This window comes from Capricornis sumatraensis, chromosome 15 (genome assembly GCF_032405125.1).
Source record: "Capricornis sumatraensis isolate serow.1 chromosome 15, serow.2, whole genome shotgun sequence".
NCBI classification, from domain to species: domain Eukaryota; kingdom Metazoa; phylum Chordata; class Mammalia; order Artiodactyla; family Bovidae; genus Capricornis; species Capricornis sumatraensis.
Window position 1 is genome coordinate 74,033,252 of NC_091083.1, and position 22,076 is coordinate 74,055,327.

At 43.8% G+C, this 22,076-nt stretch overlaps 1 protein-coding gene across 1 annotated transcript in view; it reads right to left on the reverse strand.

Annotated features, from left to right (window-relative positions):
* The window catches only part of PTPRT (protein tyrosine phosphatase receptor type T), an 815,678-nt gene that overhangs the window by 81,108 nt on the left and 712,494 nt on the right, over window positions 1-22,076 (reverse strand). The window contains exon 17 of the mRNA XM_068986822.1: window positions 5,323-5,513. Coding sequence (XP_068842923.1) covers window positions 5,323-5,513 — 191 coding nt within the window. The remainder of the gene's footprint in view (window positions 1-5,322; window positions 5,514-22,076) is intronic.

The following is a 22,076-nucleotide window of genomic DNA, read 5'->3' on the forward strand; positions in this document are numbered from 1 at the left end:
CTACTTTCCCCCTCCACTAGGATATCTGTTGGACAGCTTAGTTCAAAAAGGAACTCCCCATTCCTTCCTTATCCTCACTGTTCCACCCGCAGGTTCCCATTTCCACTGTGGCAACTCCATCCTTCCAGTGTCTCAGATAACAGCCCTGGAGTGACCCTTGATTCCTCTGTTTCTCTCAGTTGCCATGTATAACGTGTTAGAAATTTCTGTTGGCTCTTAAAATACATTCATAGTCCAACCACTTCTCCCAGCCCTGCTGCCACATTCCAGGTGAGTCACCACCATCTCTCCACTGAGCTACTGCAGTGGCCTCTCCACTGGCTTCCCTACTTTTACACTGTCCTTCCTTTGTTTCCATTCTCCACATAGTAGCTAGAAGCAGTCTTTGAAAATGTCAGGAAATTATCGCTTGTTTTTTCAAGCTCTGCAGGGGCTTTCTATCCCATTCCGAGTAAAAGCCTAAAGCCCTTCTAATGGCCTATAAGGCACTGTATGCTCAGGCCCCCTTCATTTTTCCAACTATACCTTCTATCACTTTTCCTCCACGCTCACTTGACTCCCTCCAGGACCTCCGTGTGCATGCCAGATATATTACTCCCTCGATCTGGACCCTTTTCCTCTGGGTATTTTCCACAAAGTCTCTACCCACATCTCATAATTAAAGATGGCCCTTTCAGTCTGTTTAGTATGGGAACCTCTTTCATTTCACGTTCCTGGAATATACCCTCTCCCTTCCTTGTACTTTTCATTTCCCAGGGTGCTTACTTGTGGAAGACTGTATAGGCCACAGATTATGTTTTCCAATTGCTCCTGTTTTGTATTACCTTTTAGAACCTTGCAGCTGCCCCTCCCTTCAACGAGAGATGGAGTCTAGGGACTTCCCTGGCGGCTGAGTGTCCAAGTGGCTAAGATTCTGCACTCCCAGTGCACGCAGTCTGGGCTTGATCCCTGGTCAGGGAACCAAGATCCCATGTGCTACAAACTAAGAGCTCATATGCGGCAACTAAAAGACCCCACATGCCACAAAGAAAACTGAAGACCCCATGTGCCGCGACAAAGCCCTGGTGCAGCCAAATAAATAGTAATAAAATACATTTTTTTAAAAAAAGGGATGGAGTCTAATTCCTCTTCTGTAGAGTGTAGGCAGTTATTGCTTGCTTATAACCAATAGAAGGTGGTAAGAATGTTCTGTGTGGTGTCCAAGTGTAGGTCACAAGGGGTAATGCACTTGCCATTGTGTTCACTAGCAGGCCCACCAATGGAGCCCTGCACCACTACGGAAGAAGTTCAAGGATCTTGAGGCAAGCATGCTGTGAAGAAGCCAGGCTACCTGAAGAGGCTGAGTGTAGGTGTTCCAGCTGGCTATCCCAGCTGAGATCCCAGATGACAGCCTACATCAGTGGGTAGCCACGTGAGTGAGGACACTTCCAGATCACTTCAGCCCTGAGCCATAGAGCCTTCCAAGTCAAGGCTTCAGACCTCACGGTGTAGAGACAGACTATCCCTGCTGTATCCTGTCCAAATTCCTGATCCACTGAATCGACATGCGTGATAAACTGGTTGTTTTACATCACTAAGATTTGGGGTCGTTTGTAACACAGTATGTTTTTACTGTCTACCATACTATATTTAATTCCTTGGTAGCTCAGACGGTAAAGCATCTGTCTACAATGCGGGAAACCCGGGTTCAATCCCTGGGTTGGGAAGATCTCCTGGAGAAGGAAATGGCAACCCACTCCAGTACTCTTGCCTGGAAAATTCCATGGACGGAGGAGCCTGGTAGGCTACAGTTCATGGGGTTGCAAAGAGCTGGACATGACTGAGCGACTTCAATGTCAATGTCAATACTATATTATTTACTAACACATTACAATAAGTAAGTTATTGTAAAATAACAACCTTATTTTTAAGTCTATTGTTTATTTTGAGGTTCCTCTGCTAGAACACAAGTTTCACAAGGACAAGGATCTTCGTCCATTTTTGTTCTCTGGGGTATCCCAAATATCTAGAACAGTCCTTGGGAATAGTAGATTCTCAGTAAATATTTAATGAACAAATTTGTAAGTGACTGAAAAACTTAATTGAATTTTATAAGACACAGCTTGCTACCGCTGAGAGGTCTCTTATATGTCAACTTGTCAAATCCACTCATTTGTATGAAAAAACTGAGCAGAGTAGGGGAGTGACAAGCAACAAGCAGAGCACACGGAGTGTGGCTTTGAGAGTAGGCCTGGAGACCCGGGAATCTTCTATCTACAGAAGGAAATGGTCTTCAGGTAGATTTGTGATTCTTTGCTCAGTCTGCAGCTTCCAGACATCACAGGAGCCTTGATGATCAAAACAACATCCAGCTACAGTCTCTGTTACTGGAAAGACACTGTGGAAAGACTCCTGTTAAGTAATGCTTTCCAATTAACCTCCAGTTAATCAGGAAATACTGTTAACTAGAAGCTAAGCATTCAAGCTAACTGATTAATATAATTTGAAATGATTGAGGGCAAGTCTAGTCTACTTAATGCTATTTCTGGTTGAAGTCCAAATGATGGAACAACATGTATTGTTTTCTCTTTCACTATAAAAGCAGTTAATTTCCATGCTAGAAAGTTTGGAAAATATAAAAAAGCACACACACAAAACACACAAAGAAAAAAAATATCAACCCAAATCCCACCACACAGCGATGGATGCTTTTAAAAGCGATATCATTCTAGGTGTCAGTGAGCCAAGATTGTCAAATATATTTGTATTTCTGTTTTCAAATTTTAGATTGCAAGTTCTTAGAACAGTGTTTCTCAGGCTTTGACTACTTGGCCACCTTTCTGATAAGTCACACAGATCGATCCCTTAATGCTATTTGAAAATTTAAAACAAATTAAAAATTATGACTGATGACTTATTCAACCTTCATGATATTGACTATGACTTTATAAACAACACACCCTCTCCTGACATTCGCTCACCAGACAGATCTACACAAGTGAGTGTAAGTGCATTCGTGTGTCCCCCTCACCCCATCACACACACTTTCAGGGCTTGGGATTGAGGCAGGAGATAGATGGGCCCCAGGCTGAGCAGCTCCAAACAGTCTCCCCGTGACACTTCAGAACAAGAGATAACAACAGAGCCCTGCTTGAATAAAAGATAAGCTGATCACATTTTTTCTTGTTCTTGTGGTCAAGGATACAGCCCAGACCACATGTGAGCAGAAAAGATCCTCAGCGATCAAAAAGAAAGGAGGGGGGTGCCAGCCCATAATATGTCCTGCCAACCTCCCAGAAACCTTCACACCAGAAAATTCATCTTGGCTGAAAGATGTGCATGCCCACTGGAGAGGGCCCTGAGTCAGACCAAATATGGATATGAGCAAGATGACTGGCTGAGGGGACCTGCAAAATTGCCCCCATATAAGAGAGCTAAGCCACGCCTACTGGGCGAAAATCACTGAGTCCACCTGTGGATACTTCCACATGTATGTCACTTCTAATACCTGCTTCACAATCTTTGTCTCTTTGCTGAACTCTTTTTTCAAAGCAGATAAGGACCGAGGTCCTGCTTCCAGCTGCTGTATCCCACAGCCCCCTGAGACCAAGAACATTCAAGCAACCTCCTAGGAAATAAGGCCCAGGGAGGTGAAGCGATGGGACTATCTCTTGCGATTCTTATCCCAATATCCTCCCCAAATTTATAGATTGAATATGTGAAAAATGCTATTTTACTTAGACCATATTTGAAATTAACTGCTAGCTCTCCTGAGCTGGTAATTACTTACATTCATTGACATAAACGTTTTTGTTCTCATAAATGTGTCAAACGTTCCTCTTGCTACCATGTTTTACACTCTCATAAAGTTTTAGGACCAGACAGGCTCTTAGTAATCACCGTATCCAAACTCTTCATTCCACTAATAAAGACTTTTAAAAGTCAGATTGCAAAGCGAGAGAGGCCACACAGCTTGTTGCATTGGGGTCTGGACCCCTCCCCCATAGTTTGGCACAATTTCATGACCTCGCACAGCTTCTGAAACACTGCTGTGTAAGCTCTTTCTCAGAATACAGTCTGAGAGTTAAACTTAGTCCTCAGTACCAAGAATTCCAAATGTGTAGCATCTGAGTCAACGCATTTTCACTGCACACACTGAAACTGAACCTAGCATATTTGGGCCACATGCTGCATGTGAAAGAGAAAAAACACACCACCACCACAAGAAAACCTAGTGCAAATAACCCAGAGCTTGGCACACAGTAAATGCTCAAAAGATATTTTGGGAAAGAAGGAGGAGAGGGAGAGAGAGGAAAAGAGAAGAAAGAGATGCTCTTTCCAAAGCTGCTTGCAGCTGCATTCTGACTGGCTCAGGCTGCTGCTGTCACTTCAGTCGTGTCCGACTCTGTGTGACCCCATAGACGGCAGCCCACCAGGTTCCCCTGTCCCTGGGATTCTCCAGGCAAGAACACTGGAGTGGGTTGCCATTTCCTTCTCCAAGGAAGGGTGGCACAGGAAGGGTGCAAAATTCCTCCAGGGGAGTGAGATGCTCTTTGGGACAAGAAAACATCTTAATGAGTTTCTCCTTTTTTCATTCTATTTTTTTGTTTGCAAAAGGTGAGGCCTAATGGGCAAGGAGTGAAACAAAAGGAGTGAGATAAAGAAAGCTAAATTGTTCCGCATAAAAAAATAAAGGGAGTGTGCGAGTTCCCTTTTGGCTGCTAGAAAAAAAAGGAGGAAGAAAAAAAGGAAATTTTGAGGACATTAAAAAGAACTTTGGGGAAGGAAGTGGATAGAGACCTGTCAGATGACCAGAACCTCAGAAGGACTTGTATCCGGGTGCTTCCTGTACTGCAATCCTGTGATTTCACAAACCTCAGTAACAACTGCTACTCACAAGTCCCTGGCAATAGAGACAGGCTGGGGAGCAAGGCAAGGGATGTCCAAGGCAAGGATGCAGAGAAGGTACAGAGAAAGGGGGGACGGCGGTCACCAGATGAGACTGACTGGGGGGTGTCGAAAACACCACTGAAGCATGACTACGAGGCAAGAGGTGACCAGGAGCAAGCAGACCGCCTAGAAATCACTGCAATGCAGGGGACACCTGCTGGTTCTTCTTCAACGTGTAGGATGGGGGCTCAAGTCATTCTCTCTTCCTACTGAAGGAAGATGTGACTCCAAACTGATACAGCAGATCTGGGTGGAGACTGAGACAGTGCATTTCCGACATGCTGCCGGGGGCTGCCGATGCTGCTGGACCAGGGACCATACTTTGAGTAGCAAGACTAGCATCCAGGAGGCTTCTGCGCCCACCAGGGAGTTTCCTGCAGGGTGGTCTCTTACCTCATACTCCTCCTTGAACCCGTAGCCCTGGCCCCTCTTCATCTGGGTGATGTGCTGGAGCAGGTCAGCCACCCGGATGGCGGGCTGGAACTGGTCTCGGGGATAGCTCATCTCCACGGGGTCGCAGGCTCGGTAGGGGTGAGTCTGGATCGTGAGGGTGGGCTGCGCCAGCTCCCCGCGGCTGCCATCTGCTTCAAAGAGAAGGAGGCAGAACAAGCCATCACCTATAGGAGCTTTGCCCTCTGTCCTCTGTCCCTCCCCCAGCTTGACATGGGGAGGACCGAGGGAGCTAACTCAGGACGGCTGATCGGGGAACTTCAGACAGAACAGAGATGGTGGTTTCCCTGGCCTGGCTGTAGTGGCGGGTTTAAGAAACTAAACAACAAACAAACCAGTGACGCAATAACCTGCGGTCTGTTTCTACTTCAAGGGCGCATCTTTACGGAGTAAAGCCAGGCTTCTGGGCTGGCTGTCAGCTCTGTCTGTCCTCCAGGCTTGTCAGGGTGGTCGTGGCCAACCCAGGCCAATCCCAGAACCAGTGAGAAGCCGGGCAGGCTGGATACTGGGAGCACCCTCCTGCAGCCTGCCTGGAATGTCTTGGTGGTCCCTGGAGATCAGAGCCACTTGTCTGCTTCGGGTCCATTTGACTGTGTCCTTGCGACCTGGTTTCTCTACCAGTTTGTTTCCCTCAGGTTCCCTGGGAGGAACTGGAGCCAGTCTTGGATCCACAGTAAAAAGCAGGACCCTCACCCTCTCAGCTGCTCTCCAGCTATGGCATCTGCAGTGTGACCGTGTTCTGCCTACTGTCTGATTTCCCCAGCAAGTAACACTCTTAATCCAGGAGTGATGCTGTACCTACCTCGCAGGTAGAGAGGCCTGGACCTCCTCCTTCAGCTGCTTCTCCCAGGCCCGGGCCGTATACCTGATCTCCTTCATCACCTCTCCTTGGTACAAGATCTATAATCTCCCCTGTTAACAATCTTTAGACACACTGAATTGAGCTCACTGCTCCATATTAGTTGGGCAACCCTCAAAACGGATGCCTGTTGAGGGTGGAATTTGAATTCTTCTGCTTGCCTTGTACCAGGAAAACCACTTTCTTACCCTCTGAACTCCCTGCCAGGCACACACTGTCATCTTCTAGGGCCAGTGCATCTCATCCAGAACCATTCAGGCTTGGTCTCTCCTCCCAGAGACGTGGACAGTCTACGCCCTAGACCGTTGTGTCTGTGGTGTGCATAAGATGAGGACTGCCAGATTTAATGTGTCTCACCCAGATGTTTTCAGACACTGCAAGGCGCCAAGGCAGACCCCACGAGGTCTATGCCACACTCATTTCCTGGGAGGGTTAGCATGTATTTCCTCATTTTCTGCAACTTGTCTTTTCAGAATCCATGCATCTTTCAGTTTGTCTCTATGTCACAATAATCCATCAAACATTGATTCTATAGAAGTGAACTTTCCTCCTACGTGTCGGCATGAGCACAGCTGTTCCTAGTAAGGAAATGATTGCCGACAGAAAGATCTAGAACTTACAGGTTTATGCACCAGGAAGAAGGGCCTAGATGTAAGCACATGATGTGAGCAGGTGAGATGTAAGCACGTGTTTCCTGGCAGGCAGGAGGAAAATACAGCTTATTTTTCTCCTCTGATGTGAGGTCATAGGTAACACACCCGCACAGGCACTGCTTCAATCCAGAGCTGGCAAATGTGGGCACTGTGTCCCTTCTCCATCACACCCTTGTGATCGGGAGTTAAGATTTACTGAGACTTCACCCTGTGCCAGGGACTCTGGCAGGCACTGGAAATGCTCAGAAGAAAGGTTTCACCCTTGACAGTCTAGCACAGCGGTCCCCAACCTCTTTGGCATGCGGGACCAGTTTCGTGGAAGACAATTTTTCCATGGATCCAGGGTAGAAGATGGATTTGGGCTGATTCAATTGCATTACATTTATTATGCCCCAGCTGATCTGGCAGGAGGTGGAGCTCAGGTGGTAATGAGAGTGGTGGGGAGTGGCTGTAAATAGAGCTGAAGCTTCATTCACTCCATGGCTGCTCATCCCTGCTGTACAGCCCAGTTCCTAACAGGCCATGAGCTGGTACCAGGCTGTGGCCCAGGGGTTTGGAACCCTTGTAAGGTGGACAGACAAGGAGACCCATTGGAAGCACAAGAAGAGAAGTGGGAAAAGCCAAGCACATCTACGCAAGAGCAAGGCGGCTGGGATGGAGCGGAGGTGGAGGGTGGCGGGTGATGGGGGCAAAGTTGTAAAGATGGTGTGAGGTCGGCCTAAAGAAGTGTGAATGTCTACGAACCTTCAAGCCAGCAGGAAGGATTTTAAGAAGACACCTTCTCTACATTATGTCTTGTAGCTCAGTAATAAAGAACCAGGCTTCCAGTGCAGCAGACATAGGAGCTGTGGGTTCAATCCCTGGGCTGGAAGATCCCCTGGAGGAGGGCATGGCTACCCACTCCAAGATTCTGGCCTGGAGAATCCCCACGGACAGAGGAGCCTGGCGGGCTATAGTCCATAGGGTCACAAGGAGTCAGACATGATGGAAGTGACTTAGCACATATGCCTTGTAGGTGTCCCAGCTGCCATGGATATGTGGCATCCTTCTGGTGAATATCACCCATAGGGCTGGAGAAGAAAGGAACACTTGGGTTTCTTCTCCAGATGCTGTACTTCATGGTTTTCCAGGACAGGATGAATCAGATTCAGTGCCTGGAGCCCTGGCAGTGTCTCCCACCTAAGCCACCATCATATACGGGGACAGATATCTTCAGAGACCCATGGGCCTGGGCGGCCTGAGAGACCAGCTGCCTGGCAGAGACAGGCTTCTTAGGATCAAGCACCTGATGAGTTTTGCAAGATGCCAAGTGTTTCCAAAACCAAACAGCTACCAATATGGGTGTTTTCCTCTAAACACATTGCTAGACAGACTGTAAACTCAGTGTCAGCAAAACCAACACTGGAATGGAAAATAAATGTGTCTGAAATTTAGCAACTTGTATCGCTGTAACATTTGTAATAATGTCAGTGCTGGTGCTAATGATGCTGTGAAGACTCGGAACCAAGGGATTTTCAAGGTTTATTAATTCAACTAGTTGGACTCCCTTTTCCAATGTATCTTACTTCACCTATTCCCTTATTAACCTCTGATAATGCAGAAGTGATGCCTTTTATCACACCCCATTTCACCAGACGCACTATACTTAATTTTCCATCATTAGGTTTAATGAAAACCCAATTTCACAACTCACTTCTCTCAGGAACCTACAAGTAATGCTATGTTTTTATCAGCCCCAATTAAAAAGCATTATGATGTTCCTATTCGAGAGGGAGCCTTAAAACTAATGTGCGATTCTGTTGCTAATTCAACAAGGGCGCTGGAATCCACATGCTGCTCATAAAATGTAACTCGAACCAGCTGGCCCAGGGAGAGAACAGTTTTCATTTTTCTCCTCATCAGACCCTTTCATGCCATTTCAACTTCTCATTTATGGGTCTTGCATGTATATTTATCACATAGTAATATTTTGCATGTCTTCTGTACTTTTTTCTACAGCTGTTCTCTAGGGCTTGAATTCCCTCCCCACCCCCACCACCGCAACAAGTCTCTCTGTTGCCTATGAGGCACTTGCAGGGCGAGCAGAGGGCTTACGGTGACGTGTATGAGATGCCGGGTTGCCATGCTCCTTTCGATTTCCTCTTTCCTGTCTCTTCTTCCTTGGGAACCTGGCTTTGACATTCTCTTTCTTTTTTATTCTCCTGCTACCAGTAATTACAGATCTTTCATTAATGTCAGCTACATATTTCTAATCACTTGCTAGGAAAAGCCACTTCAACCAGCTAACAAATATGAACTGAGTACCTACCCTGTGCAAAGCACAGACAGGAGGGTGGAGGAAAGCGTGTTCAGAGGAAGAGAAGCTGTCACTCGTAGGAAAGAAGGAGCATAAACATTTCTGACAAAAGTGAGACGGGATGGGCTCTGGGAGGTGGAAGGGTACCATGCCACAGAGTCAGGCGCCGTGGATATATTCCTCAAGCTCCAAGCATTCACACGCCATTTCTGTGGATTTTGCTGTAACTGTGTACAACCTGTATCAGCTCTGTCCACTTCCATGATGATGGAAATAGTCTGTATCTGTGCTGTGCAATATGGTAGCCACTTATCAGATGTGACTACCGAGCATGGGAAGTGTGGCTAATGTGATGGGCAAACTGTATTTCACATTTTGCTTAATTTTAATTCACTTAAATTTAAAATCCCACATGTGGCTTATGGCTCCTGGACTGGGAACCACAGATCTAGAGAAAGATACAGGAAGAGGGAGAACATTCTGGACTTACACAGAAGAGTAAAGAGGCCTAATGGAAATACAGCATGGGCCATGTATGTAATTTAAATTGCTTCACTTATAGCAATAGCAACATTAAATAAGGTTAAAAGTGATATAATTTCAGTAAGAAATTTTGTTAAATCCAATGCATCAAAATGACATTTCAATGCAAAACTGGTATAAAATTATTAATGATCTATTTGACATTCTTTACTCATACTAAGGCTTTGAAATCCAAAGTGTTTCAACTCAGCTGTATTTCTAGTGCTCAACAACACATATGGTCACTGGCCACAGTACTGGACAGGGTGGGTATACACAGACATCCAGTCAAGTCAAGTTCCAAAGAGAGTTGACTTAGAGCTACAGTGAACTCCAACTGGCACCTACCCACACAGCTCTGGCAGAGCGCTGTCCAGGGGAATGTCATGTAAGGACGGATGTGCTCTCTATTTGCACATTCAGTGTGGCAGCCACTTCCTGCATTGGTAGATGGATTCTTTACCGCTGGTCATGCCACCTGGGAAGCCCCTATGACTAACACGCACTTCAAATATGGCTAATGTGACTGAGGATCTGAATTTTCAACTTAATTTCAATTAATTTAAATATAAATAGCCACCTGTGGCCAGGGGCAACTTCACTGAATAGTGCATATCTACACAGTTATGCTTTCAAATTTTTTCTTTAAATCAACTTTGAACCAGTTTTACTTTATCTCATTATGAATGATAGTGAAATATAAAATCATCGGCATGATATGCTACTTTTGACTTAGACTAGGATATGGGGTTCTTTTGTGGCTCAGATGGTAAAGAATCTGCCTGCAATGCAGGAGACCCAGGTTCGCTCCCTGGGTCGGGAAGATCCCCTGAAGAAGGGAATGGCAACCTACTCTAGTATTCTTGCCTGGAGAATTCAAGGGACTGTATAGTCCATGGGGTTGCAAAGAGTTGGACATGACTGAGAGACTTCCACCTCACTTCACTTCAAGTGACTAAACAAGATAGATGTGCACAGATCTGTGACCTTTGAGAAAGTGTACGTTCACACCACACCCTCATCTCATATCTCCCTCGGGAATTTGTTCTTACTCGATGTAATGGCAGACAGAATTACCTTGTCTCCCAGCCTTAAATCTGACCAACTATCCAGGGCTGAACTTGTAAAACTAATAGTAAATGCAATGCTACCTCCCTGTGCCACATTCCTAGAGTTGAAATGGTCATCATACAGTTGGCAATTGACACTTCTATACTTTGTTATTGAGGTAACACTGGCTCAAAGGACAGAAATGTTTCATCTTTTCCCATTTTCTTTCCTGGCCTCAGAGAATCTAGCAAGCCAATACAGGGATCATGCATCTCCAAGTCCTTTCTCTTCCTCAGTCCCTTCTATTGGCAAAGACAAAAGAAGGTGAGGACTTCCCTGATGGTGCAGTGGTTAAGAATCTGCCTTGCAATGCCAGGGATGCAGGCTTGATCCCTGGCTGGGGAGCTAATATCCCACATGGCTTAAGACCTGACACAGCCAAAAAAATATACATATATAGACAAACACCTTTGTAGCCCAGAATGCAGGTTCAGTATTAAGGAAAAAAAACTGTCATGGGAAGGGTCACGGGAAAGTGCTTCTGGATTCATTTGCTTAAAGAAATCAATCTTTCTCTTTGTGGGGAGAGTATGAATTTCTTCTTCCACGGCTCTCGAGATGGAAGGATGGTGGAAGACACGCCACATAGAAGAGGGGACTGTGGACATCCATTACTTCTGCTTCAGCCACAAGAAGAGGATTCCAACCAGCTGAATAGCAAAAGCAACAGTAAGAATCTGCCTTCTCTGTTTATTCACAAACACCAGTCCTGAAGAGACCTCTTCTCCTTCAAAGTTAAGAAAACAGAAACAAAACAGCACGGAGTCTTAGAAAAATCCACGATGTGAAAAAGAAGAAAAATAACACTCTGGATGCTGAGAAAAATAACGTTTTCAAAAGAAAAGAGTAGTCTGTGATGACTACTGACTCAACAGTCATCCTCCAAATTCTTCCTTTCTGGCAGCACTCCCAAATAAACTTGGATGCCCACACATTTTCCATGTGACTCAGAGGAGGATGGCCCTATTCCAAGACCTAGGGGCAAATCCTGATTTCCTTAAGCCATTTGGGTGTTTCTATCATCTCTGCCAATTCTCAAACATTTTCAGTGAGCTAGGAGGGATGTTCTATTAGGGGTTCTTCTAGGCAAGATTTCCTTGCTTCTAAGAAGGACACTTCAGCAACTTCCGTCTCCTATTGGACACTACCATGTGTGGGCTTGATGCTTGGAACTGCTAAAGCAATCTTACCTCCTAGAGGGGATCCAGGCTGAGGACAGGGTCAATATGAGATGGCAAAGTAGAGAACTTGAAAGGAATTGGAGCCTTAATGACATTCTTGTTCATATCATTCAACCAAGCCATGGAACCGCCTCAAAGTCCTGACTTCCTCTTTTGTAAGATAATACATTAACCTACTGTTTAAGCCCATTTGGGTTTTTTTCTATAACTTATACAATAGAAAATAGAGTTGGTATGGAAATCAAGAAAACATGGAACAATAAAGGTAGTGAAAGATTAACTATGAAGACAGATGTTTCAAAATATGGATCGAGCAGGGCAGAGAAAGATGGAATCAAAATATATTAACAAAATTAGAATGGACATTGGAATTTGTATTGAGAATAAGCAACAGGCAGAAACTTGGGAAGTTTGCAGTGAAGGGAATGAGAACAGTGAGACTCCTATTTTCCTGATATCTATCATGTGTGTTCATGTGTGAAGGCACCAAAAAGACATTTTCAGAGAAAAGAAAACAGACATAAAGACAGATAATTGCTGTTATCAAAGAAGAGAACAGAATAAACGAAATAGATGTGATAATAAAGGATACAATGTAAAAACAGCTCTTTGGCAGAATAAAAACCCCAAATTTTCAAATGTAAAGAGCTCTCCATTGTACTACTTAAAAATAGAACAAATCTCCTGATAATATTATTAAACATTATTGATGTGCAAAAACTCAGATAAACATCTAGGCTGGAAGAAAAGGCTATCTATAAAGAAAAAGAAAAAATATTTTCTGTTGCTTAAATTTAAATGCCCAAAATCACCGGAACAAAATTGTTGAGGGAAAAATGCGGAGACTCCAAAATCATACACTGATAAAGTTGTTTTTCATTTACGAGGCTACAGAAAGATGTTCCCTGATGCACAAAGATTCAGGAATTATACTGGCTCTGATTCTTTTCTAGAGGTGTGGGGAGGCAAAGGGAAAAAAATGCTTTAGTTAAAAAAATAAAATAAAAAACCCCACAAGATTGGAGGGAATCATGTTATAAAAGAACTGATTTGTTATACAACAAAATCAGTTAAACAGAGATATGAGTATGAAAATAAAAATAAATGTGAGTTGAAACAGAATGAACTGTAAAAAAGAATTCTTAAAGAGAGATGATGTAAAAACAGCTAAACTAAAAATACTGGATTAACTTCAGAAATGTTACTAAGGAAAACCAGGAAATGGTGACTGATGAATCACTAGAAAAAGTAGATACATTAATTTCTTTACCTTTTGCAGTGGACAGCCAATATATACTATTTTAATCTTGTTCTTAAGTGAAGGATCTAATTTTAAGCACGTGTATGCATATCTGTGTCAATGTGCGTGTGTGTGTGAACACCCTTAAGTTAAAGGTTTCAATTCGTAGAATGAAAGGAAGAGTATACACCAGGGAACTTTGCTCAATGTTACGTGGCAGTCTGGATGGGAGGGGAGTTTGTGGGAGAATGGATACCTGTATATGTGTGGCTGAGTCCCTTTGCTGTCCACCTGAAACTATCACAATACTGTTAATAAGCTATATGCCAATACAAAATAAAAAACAAACAGTAAAAAGAAGGGTGTACAGCTTGCAAACAGAGACAACATACAAAAGAAGCTCTGGACCCAATCACACTTGTGTCTAGGTTCCACATTTGTTCTCTGCGAGAGCAACTGCAAATGTAGCAGTCAGCGTACAAAATCTTGTAATAGCACAGAAAAGCTTCCTGTCCTGAAAAGCAAATGAGAACCACCCTATAGGACTGTTTTCATAATCCAAGACATGTTAATTCCCACAGAACAAAATCGCCTCCACTAAAGATGAATTCAAAGTGGAAAAATAAAATATAAAGAATGACAAGCCATGTGCGGAAGCTTATCCCCACGAGAGAAAGTCAGCAGACACAATACGCAAAGAGACATGCCCACCAAGAATTGAAAATCATAAAACTGTCTAAGAGACAATAAAATAAATACACTTCGACTGATTAAGGAGAAAATGGACGGATCATGAACCACAGCTTAAGGCAACACATCATGGGAAAAAATGGGTGGCTTTGCACAATACAAATCTAACTTCTAGAGATGAAAAATACAGTTAGTGAAAGTAGTAAGTAAACAAATATAAGACCAGATGTTAATGGGACATAATGGAAGTTAAGGACACAACAGAGAAGCTGAAGAAAAACAAAAGGTGGCTCTTTCCTTTGAAAACACCGATAAATTAGACAAGCCTCTGCCAGAAATGATTAAGAAAAAAATGACACACATAAACCACTTTACAATCATCAGAAACGGGTAGAACACTTTTATCACATACTTGGTCTGGCAAGTGAGTAAATGACTAGGAAAACCATGAAATACATCTGAAGACTCTGATGAACCTGGCCAGGGTCTGAAGTTAGCTACTGGTCCTTTACCAGAGCACCAGCTTTTTCTTAAGAGAAAGCTTCATTTTGAGATAACTGTAGATTCACATGCGGTTATAGGAAATAACTTAGTGAGGTCCCTTATACCCTCCACTCAGTCCTCCCCAATGTTACTGTCTCACATAACAGATACACAGCATCGTGATCAGGAAATTGACATGAATACACTCCACTGACCTTACTCAGATTTCCCAATTCTACACGACCTTGTGCATGTATGTTTATAGTTGAATGTAACTTAATCACAGGTATTGATTCCTGTGGTGGCAGAGCCAAGATGCAGAAACACTTCCAGCCCAAGGATCCCTCACATGACAAAACACTGGCCTCTGAGTTTCTCTCTTGTCTCTAGGCTGAGGGCTGACTCCTGGATGCTGGGTGACTATAGCAGCAAAGTGTCTCTCAGTGATACCCTGTGATCTATGAGAGCCCCACAAACTGGGGCTCCATCTTTCCCGATGCTCCTCTAACCCAGGGGTCCACAGGGTTTCCGGGTATGGTCATGCACTCTGTGCACTGCTTGATTTTAGACAGTGCCATTCAAGTAGTAGCCTTGTTCTTATGACTGCCGCTGAAGCTAAAGCTCCAAAACTTTGGCCACTTGATGTCAAGAGCTGACCCATGGGAAAAGACCCTGATGCTGGGAAAGACTGAGGGCAGGAGGAGAAGGGGATGACAGAGGGTGAGACGGTTGGATGGTATCACTGATTCAATGGACATGAGTTTGAGCAAATTCCAGGAGATGGTGAAGGACAGGGAAGCCTGGCATGCTGCAGCCCATGGGGTTGTAAAGAGTTGGGCATGACTTAGCGACTGACCAAAAACAACAATGATCAGTCTAGCTGTTCAAGTGACCAGTGGTGGGGATCATTATTTTTACTTTGGGAAAATCATAGAATGAAAAGGTTTACCCATGTGGTCTCTGGGGAAAGAATAAGTGAATTATCAGTCTGTGGCTTAGGGACCTAAGAGATGAGCCAGAGTTAGGAAGGGAGACCTCTGTTTAGAGTTTCTCCTGCGGGTCAGGAGTGAACTGGACCCTCATGAGGGGTTTTGTATGTGTGTGCACGTGTGTGTGTGTGTGTGTACACGTATGAGCAAGACTCAGCAAACACATGAGTGTCCCCTCACCTCTGCTACAGTCAGAGGGAATTTTTTTTTTTAATCTGTTTTATAAAACAGACTTCTAGGTATGGTTGTGTTTGAAGAAAGGATTTCACTATTAAAAAGAAACTATGAAAGTCATTCTTTTTTTTTCCCCCATTTTGCCACAATTTCATGAAAATTAGTGGGAAAACGTCAAAACAGCAAAAGTGCTGATATCAGCCAGGGTTCACAGAGTAGGTTTTATGAACTTTAATTCAAACAAAAATGAAGATTACTTGCTGTGCCAGAAGCAAAAGACCTGTAGCAATAAGAGGATGTTTTTTGGTCTTAACTGCTCAGTGAGCAAACTAGGATATGAGAGGAATACAGCTGTGGGGGTGTGTGGGGTCTTGCAGATGTCCTGCTGAACCACAAAGGAGAAAAGGTGTTACTCTGGACTTTTAATGTGTTTTAGCTCATTGGAAACACAAACTCTTTTTTCATAATACCTAAAGTGAAAGTGGCTCAGTCATGTCCGACTCTGCGACCCCATGGACTATAACAGTCCATGACATTCTCCAGACCAGAATACTGGAGTGATATTGGGATCTTCCCAACCCAGGGATTGAACCCAGGTCTCCCGCATTGCGGGTGGATTCCTCACCAGTTGAGCCGCCAGGGAGCCCAAGAATACTGGAGTGGGTAGCCTCTCTCTTCTTCAGTGGGTCTTCCTGACTCAGGAATTTAACCAGGGTTTCCTACACTGCAAATAGATTCTTCACCAGCTGAGCTTACCAGGGAAGCCCAAGTCCAGTGTTTAATTACTGCATATTTACCATCCACTTTTACTTTCAGAGGCACTTAAGTTTTGGTGTATGTGCCTAAAAAAAATTTGTAAACAGATGATGCAGCATGGTACACATTTTGGCTGGTAGGGAATGGCTTCCTGAGAAGTATTCACTTAGCAGATGAGAATGAAGTATGTTAAGAAGAATATGTGAGTTTCCTCAATGTTGAAAGATTATCACCATTGTGAGGTTATTTAATACCATCAGTAGAAAGTTCTGTATATGGTTGGTCATGTCAATATATAACAGATAGAATATTCCAAAGAACATAGAACATGTCCTGCTTAGTAAGTTACTTGAAGCAGAAATAATAAAGAAAAGTAAATTGTGTGGTTTTGATATTATCGCAAGCAGGAAAGAGGGATTCTGGGGTGGCTATTGAGAGAGGTTCGTATAGGGGCGATGACAGACTGTGTGGGGGAAGGGTTGGTTTATCTAAGGCTGGGGAAATAGATGGGGAAACAGTGGAAACAGTGTCAGGCTTTATTTTTTGGGGCTCCAAAATCACTGCAGATGGTGACTGCAGCCATGAAATTAAAAGACCCTTACTCCTTGGAAGGAAAGTTATGACCAACCTAGATAGCGTATTCAAAAGCAGAGACATTACTTTGCCGACTAAGGTCCATCTAGTCAAGGCTATGGTTTTTCCAGTAGTCATGTATGGATGTGAGAGTTGAACTGTGAAGAAGGCTGAGCACCGAAGAACTGATGCTTTTGAACTGTGGTGTTGGGGAAGACTCTTGAGAGTCCCTTGGACTGCAAGGAGATCCAACCAGTCCATTCTGAAGGAGATCAGCCCTGGGATTTCTTTGGAAGGAATGATGCTAAAGCTGAAACTCCAGTACTTTGGCCACCTGATGTGACGAGTTGACTCATTGGAAAAGACTCTGATGCTGGGGGGGACTGGGGGCAGGCGGAGAAGGGGATGACAGAGGATGAGATGGCTGGATGGCATCACTGATGTGATGTGGACGTGAGTCTGAGTGAACTCCAGGAGTTGGTGATGGACAGGGAGGCCTGGCGTGCTGCGATTCATGGGGTCGCAAAGAGTCTGACACGACTGAGCAACTGAACTGAACTGAACTGAAGGCTGCAGCATTGCTGTGACTCCAGCTTGGGTGGGACATGACAGTGTTTCTCTCTAGCTTGAGAGTTGTGCTCACACTAGAAATAAGCAGCTGAACGTTTTGTGTTCTGTATCTTTCATTGCATTCCAAGACCCTCATCTTCACAGGAAGGTGTTTGATGGAGAGAAAAAAAGGTAAATAATGCATCACACTGAAAACATCGGCTTGTCTTATTTCCTCTCTCTCATTCATCAAAATCATCATAAGACAAAGGTATGCAAAATACTTGCCGAGTAATACTTAGCTAAACTAGAAAAACTCAATTTTGTCAGGTTTTACAATCTTCAGCCTGACAGGTGACTCTGTCTTTTGTTGATGTATAAGAAAGAGAAAATGAAATGACTAAACTTGTCTGGGAGAGGAAATTCACATGTGCAACAGCTGTTTGAAACAAGTTTGCCATTATCCTGGGTGGGAAGGTACCTGATTTCTCCATTTCACACCATGCCCTGGATCCTTAGGCAGTGTGCGTGGATATAGTAAGGTACAAAGACAACTGAACCAAACAGAGTGGAAGCAGCACAGCTGTGGAGGTACAAGACTGTCCATCCTGGTTTTGCCACTAAATTGTCTTGCATAATGAATTTCACCTTTCTGGATCTTAGCTTTAGAATTATGGGGTTAAGTTAGACCACTGCTTCTCAAATTTTAATATACATGCCAAAAGAGTAAAAAATGCATATTCTAATTCAGTGATCCAAGAACTGCACTTGTAACAAGCTCCCCAGTGATGGTGATGGTGTTGGTTCCTGGACCTGTGCTTTGAGTAGAAAGAGATGAGACGGTTTCTAAGGGAACTTCCCGTTAAGAAATACAATTGGTTCATTAATGGTCCTAGTGTTACTCAAAAAAGCAAGCACTGTTCTTTCTGCTTTTAGTGAACAAATGAAGTAGTACAGCTTAGTAAACTAAACAAAAACATTCAAGCAATCAAAGCTGATGGCCTTACTCTGGGAAGGACAGATACCTAACATTCTTGTAAGAATAAAGCTGAGTGTGCACATCAAGGGTTAGCATGGCAGACTCTCAGCTGAATTATACAAGCTGATCACTGGAATGTCAATCTATTTTGTTTTATGTAGGGGATCTCAAATCTTGATGTTATCTAAGAGATACTCAGGAAACATGTTAAACATACACTTCTTCTTTAGACCCAAGGATTTAGCAGCTTTAGTTTGGGGCCAGTCATGTTTGGGAACTACATATGCAATCGTTTAATGCAGGTTGGGCAGTGACTGACGTTACAAAGAGGAATTTTGACTCAATTCCTGATTAAAACCTAGTCAAGGCTATGGTTTTTCCACTGGTCATATATGGATGTGAGAGTTGGACTGTGAAGAAAGCTGAGCACCGAGGAATTGATGCTTTGGAACTGTGGTGTTGGAGAAGACTCTTGAGAGTCCCTTGGACTGCAAGGAGATCCAACCAGTCCATTCTGAAGGAGATCAGCCCTGGGTGTTCTTTGGAAGGAATGATGCTAAAGCTGAAACTCTAGTACTTTGGCCACCTCATGCAAAGAGTTGACTCATTGGAAAAGACTCTGATGTTGGGAGGGATTGGGGGCAGGAGGAGAAGGGGACGACAGAGGATGAGATGGCTGGATGGCATCACTGACTTGATGGATGTGAGTCTAAGTGAACTCTGGGAGATGGTGATGGACAGGGAGGCCTGGCATGCTGTGATTCATGGGGTTGCAAAGAGTTGGACATGACTGAGCGACTAAACTGAATTGAACTGAAAGATCAGTCCTACAAGCTTGCTGCTCATAAGCTTCTCCAGAATTCTAGTGGCTTCTTCTCATGGTAATAACAGTGTGCAGGTCACAAGGGAATCACTGTTATACAGAAACTGCCTTGGAACAGTAGCACTCATCAGATGTCAAAGCTTTAAGGACTCCTGAGAGTTGCAATGAGAGGTCTTAACTACAGTTCCTACTCTTCTTTGGCTATAGAAATACATCAGAAGAACCAAGGCTAAATCCTGGCTCTACTACTTATGAACCAAAAAGTTTTTGGTAAATTCTTATAACATCTCACATGTTAAGTTATGTAATAATTATCTATTATGTGTGTGTACCCAGTCACTTAGCTGTGTTCGACTCTTTGAGACCCTGTGGACTGTAGCCCGCCAGGCTCCCTTGTCCATGAGATTTTTCAGGCAAGAATACTGGAATGGGTTGCTCTTTCCTTCTCCAGGGGATCTTCCCAACCCAGGGAGTGAACCTGCATCTTCTGCGTTAGCAGGTAGATTTTTTACCACTGAGTCACCTGGGAAGCTATTAATTACCACTACATTACAAACCACTCCAAAACTCGGCAACTTAAAACAACAAACAGCTACTCACAGTTTCTGTCGGTCAGAAATCTGAGTGCAGCTTTCATGGGTACCTCTGGCTCTAGGTCTTTCATGAAGCTGTACTCGAGCCGCCCGGTGCGACGATGGCTGCATCTGAAGACTCATCTAAGGGGGAAGAATCTGATTTCAAGTTCACCCATGTGCTTGCAAGCAGATTCACTTTCTCATGGGTTACTGGAGCAAGGTCCTCAGTTCCACGCCCAGTGGGTCTCTCCATAGGGCAACTCACAACCTGGCAGCTGATTTCCCACAGGGCAAGTGAGGGAGAGAAAGCAAGCAGGCTAGACAGAAGCCCCGGTCTTTTTATAACCTAATCTTGAAAGTGACATGTCAAGACTGTTACATTCTATTCATTAGAAGTCAGTCAGTAGAATAGCCTGTGTTCAATGGAAGGGATGATACTAGGATATATGAAGCAGGCAGGAATCACTGCGGTCATCTGAGAGACTGCCAGATACAAACCCCAATGTCACTCCACGGTGGTTTTGTGAGAGCCCAAAGGAATCATGTCAGTATAAGAGCATACATGTGCTGCAGCAATATACACATGTAAGTATACATATTATAACAATTTATTTCAAGGGGTCCAATCAAAATCCTCCAGCTACTTTTATTTAGCTTTCATTAACAGGCAGTTAATGAAAGTCCTTTAATTCATAAGTGGTTCTAAACTATTCTCTCTACACATTTCTCCAACACCTGGATACTTCAAGGGAAATAAATGATTTAATGTTCCTTATAACATGAATTGCCACTGACAACAATATTTAATCATTAAAGAGTTAACAGTGCACTCTGAATTGCATTACCCAGATAAAACATTCACTCCCTAAGTAAATGAATTAGCCACATAATTGACAGTCGATTCCAGTAATAAAACACTAATTAAGTGATTCCGCTAAGTAAAAAGTTCAATGCAATGAATTTGCTAAACAATGGTCTAACAAATTTTCATGCTAAATAAATGACTTGAAATGGTGAATAAATGCTCACCATGTGTAGGGTCAGTTGAAAAAGCAATGGTGCTTTTAGAAACCAATGACAGAAGTGACTATGCAAGCTAACACCCTTAACAACATTACATTGGGCTCCTTGCCAAGCAGGGATCTAGCAGATATGTCTGAATGAGGTGGAGGTATGAGACTGGGGGGTGGGGAGGGGAGGAAAATCACCATGGTCATAGCAGAGTGACTAGGTTAAAAGAGAATCTGCAAAGTCCAGGACAGCCAGACTGGAGGCACAGCAGAAGTGAGAATGGGAAAGTGGAGGAAGGCTTCAATGCCAGAACTTCCTGGGCTCATGAAGGTCAGACTCAGTACCAGAGAGACCTGGAAAGCAGTGGCTTCATAGGTACAGGGATCCTTGTAGTCCTCTGGAAGCATGGTGGATTAACTCATTTACTATGATGTCTTCTGAAAGATCTGGATTGAGATAAGTCAAACTAACTGTGGGCCCCATTAGTTCGGACTTCCAACTTCTCTCCAACAAAGAACAGTGTAGATTGCTCATCATTAAAACCTTGTTCTCTGGACCCTTTGTTGACAAAGGTCCGTATAGTCAAAGCTATGGTTTTTCCAGTAGTCATGTATGGATGTAAGAGTTGCAGCATAAAAGGCAAAGAATTGATGCTTTCCAATTGTGGTGCTGGAGAAGACTCTTGGGAGTCCCTTGGACTGCAGGAGATCAAATCAGTCAGTCCTAAAGGAAATCAACCTTGAATACTCAGGACTGATGCTGAAGCTCCAGTACTCTGGCTACCTGATGTGAAGAGCTGTCTCATTGGAAAAGACCTCGATGTTGGGAAAGATTGAGGGAAGGAGGAGACAGCGTAGACAGAGGATAAGAGGGCTAGATAGCATCACTGATCCAATGGACATGAGTTTGAGCAAACTCCGGGAGATAGTGGAGCCTGGCTTGCTGCAGTCCATGGGGTTGCAAAGAGTCAGGCACAGCTTAGTGAGTGAACAACAGCAACAACTCTGAACCTTTGCAGCTAGAATAGGGTCTTCCTTTTCCTTAAAAACAACAGGCACACTCTTGCCTTGGGAACCTCCAACAGGAACACTTCTGACACTTTGTCTCCTTCAAGTCTTTGGTCAAATATTATCTTCTGTAAAGCTGCAATGCTCCCCACTTATAACTCCAAACACCACTTACCTTATTCCACCTTTTTTTCATAGCCCGTGTCAGTTTCTACAATGCCATATAG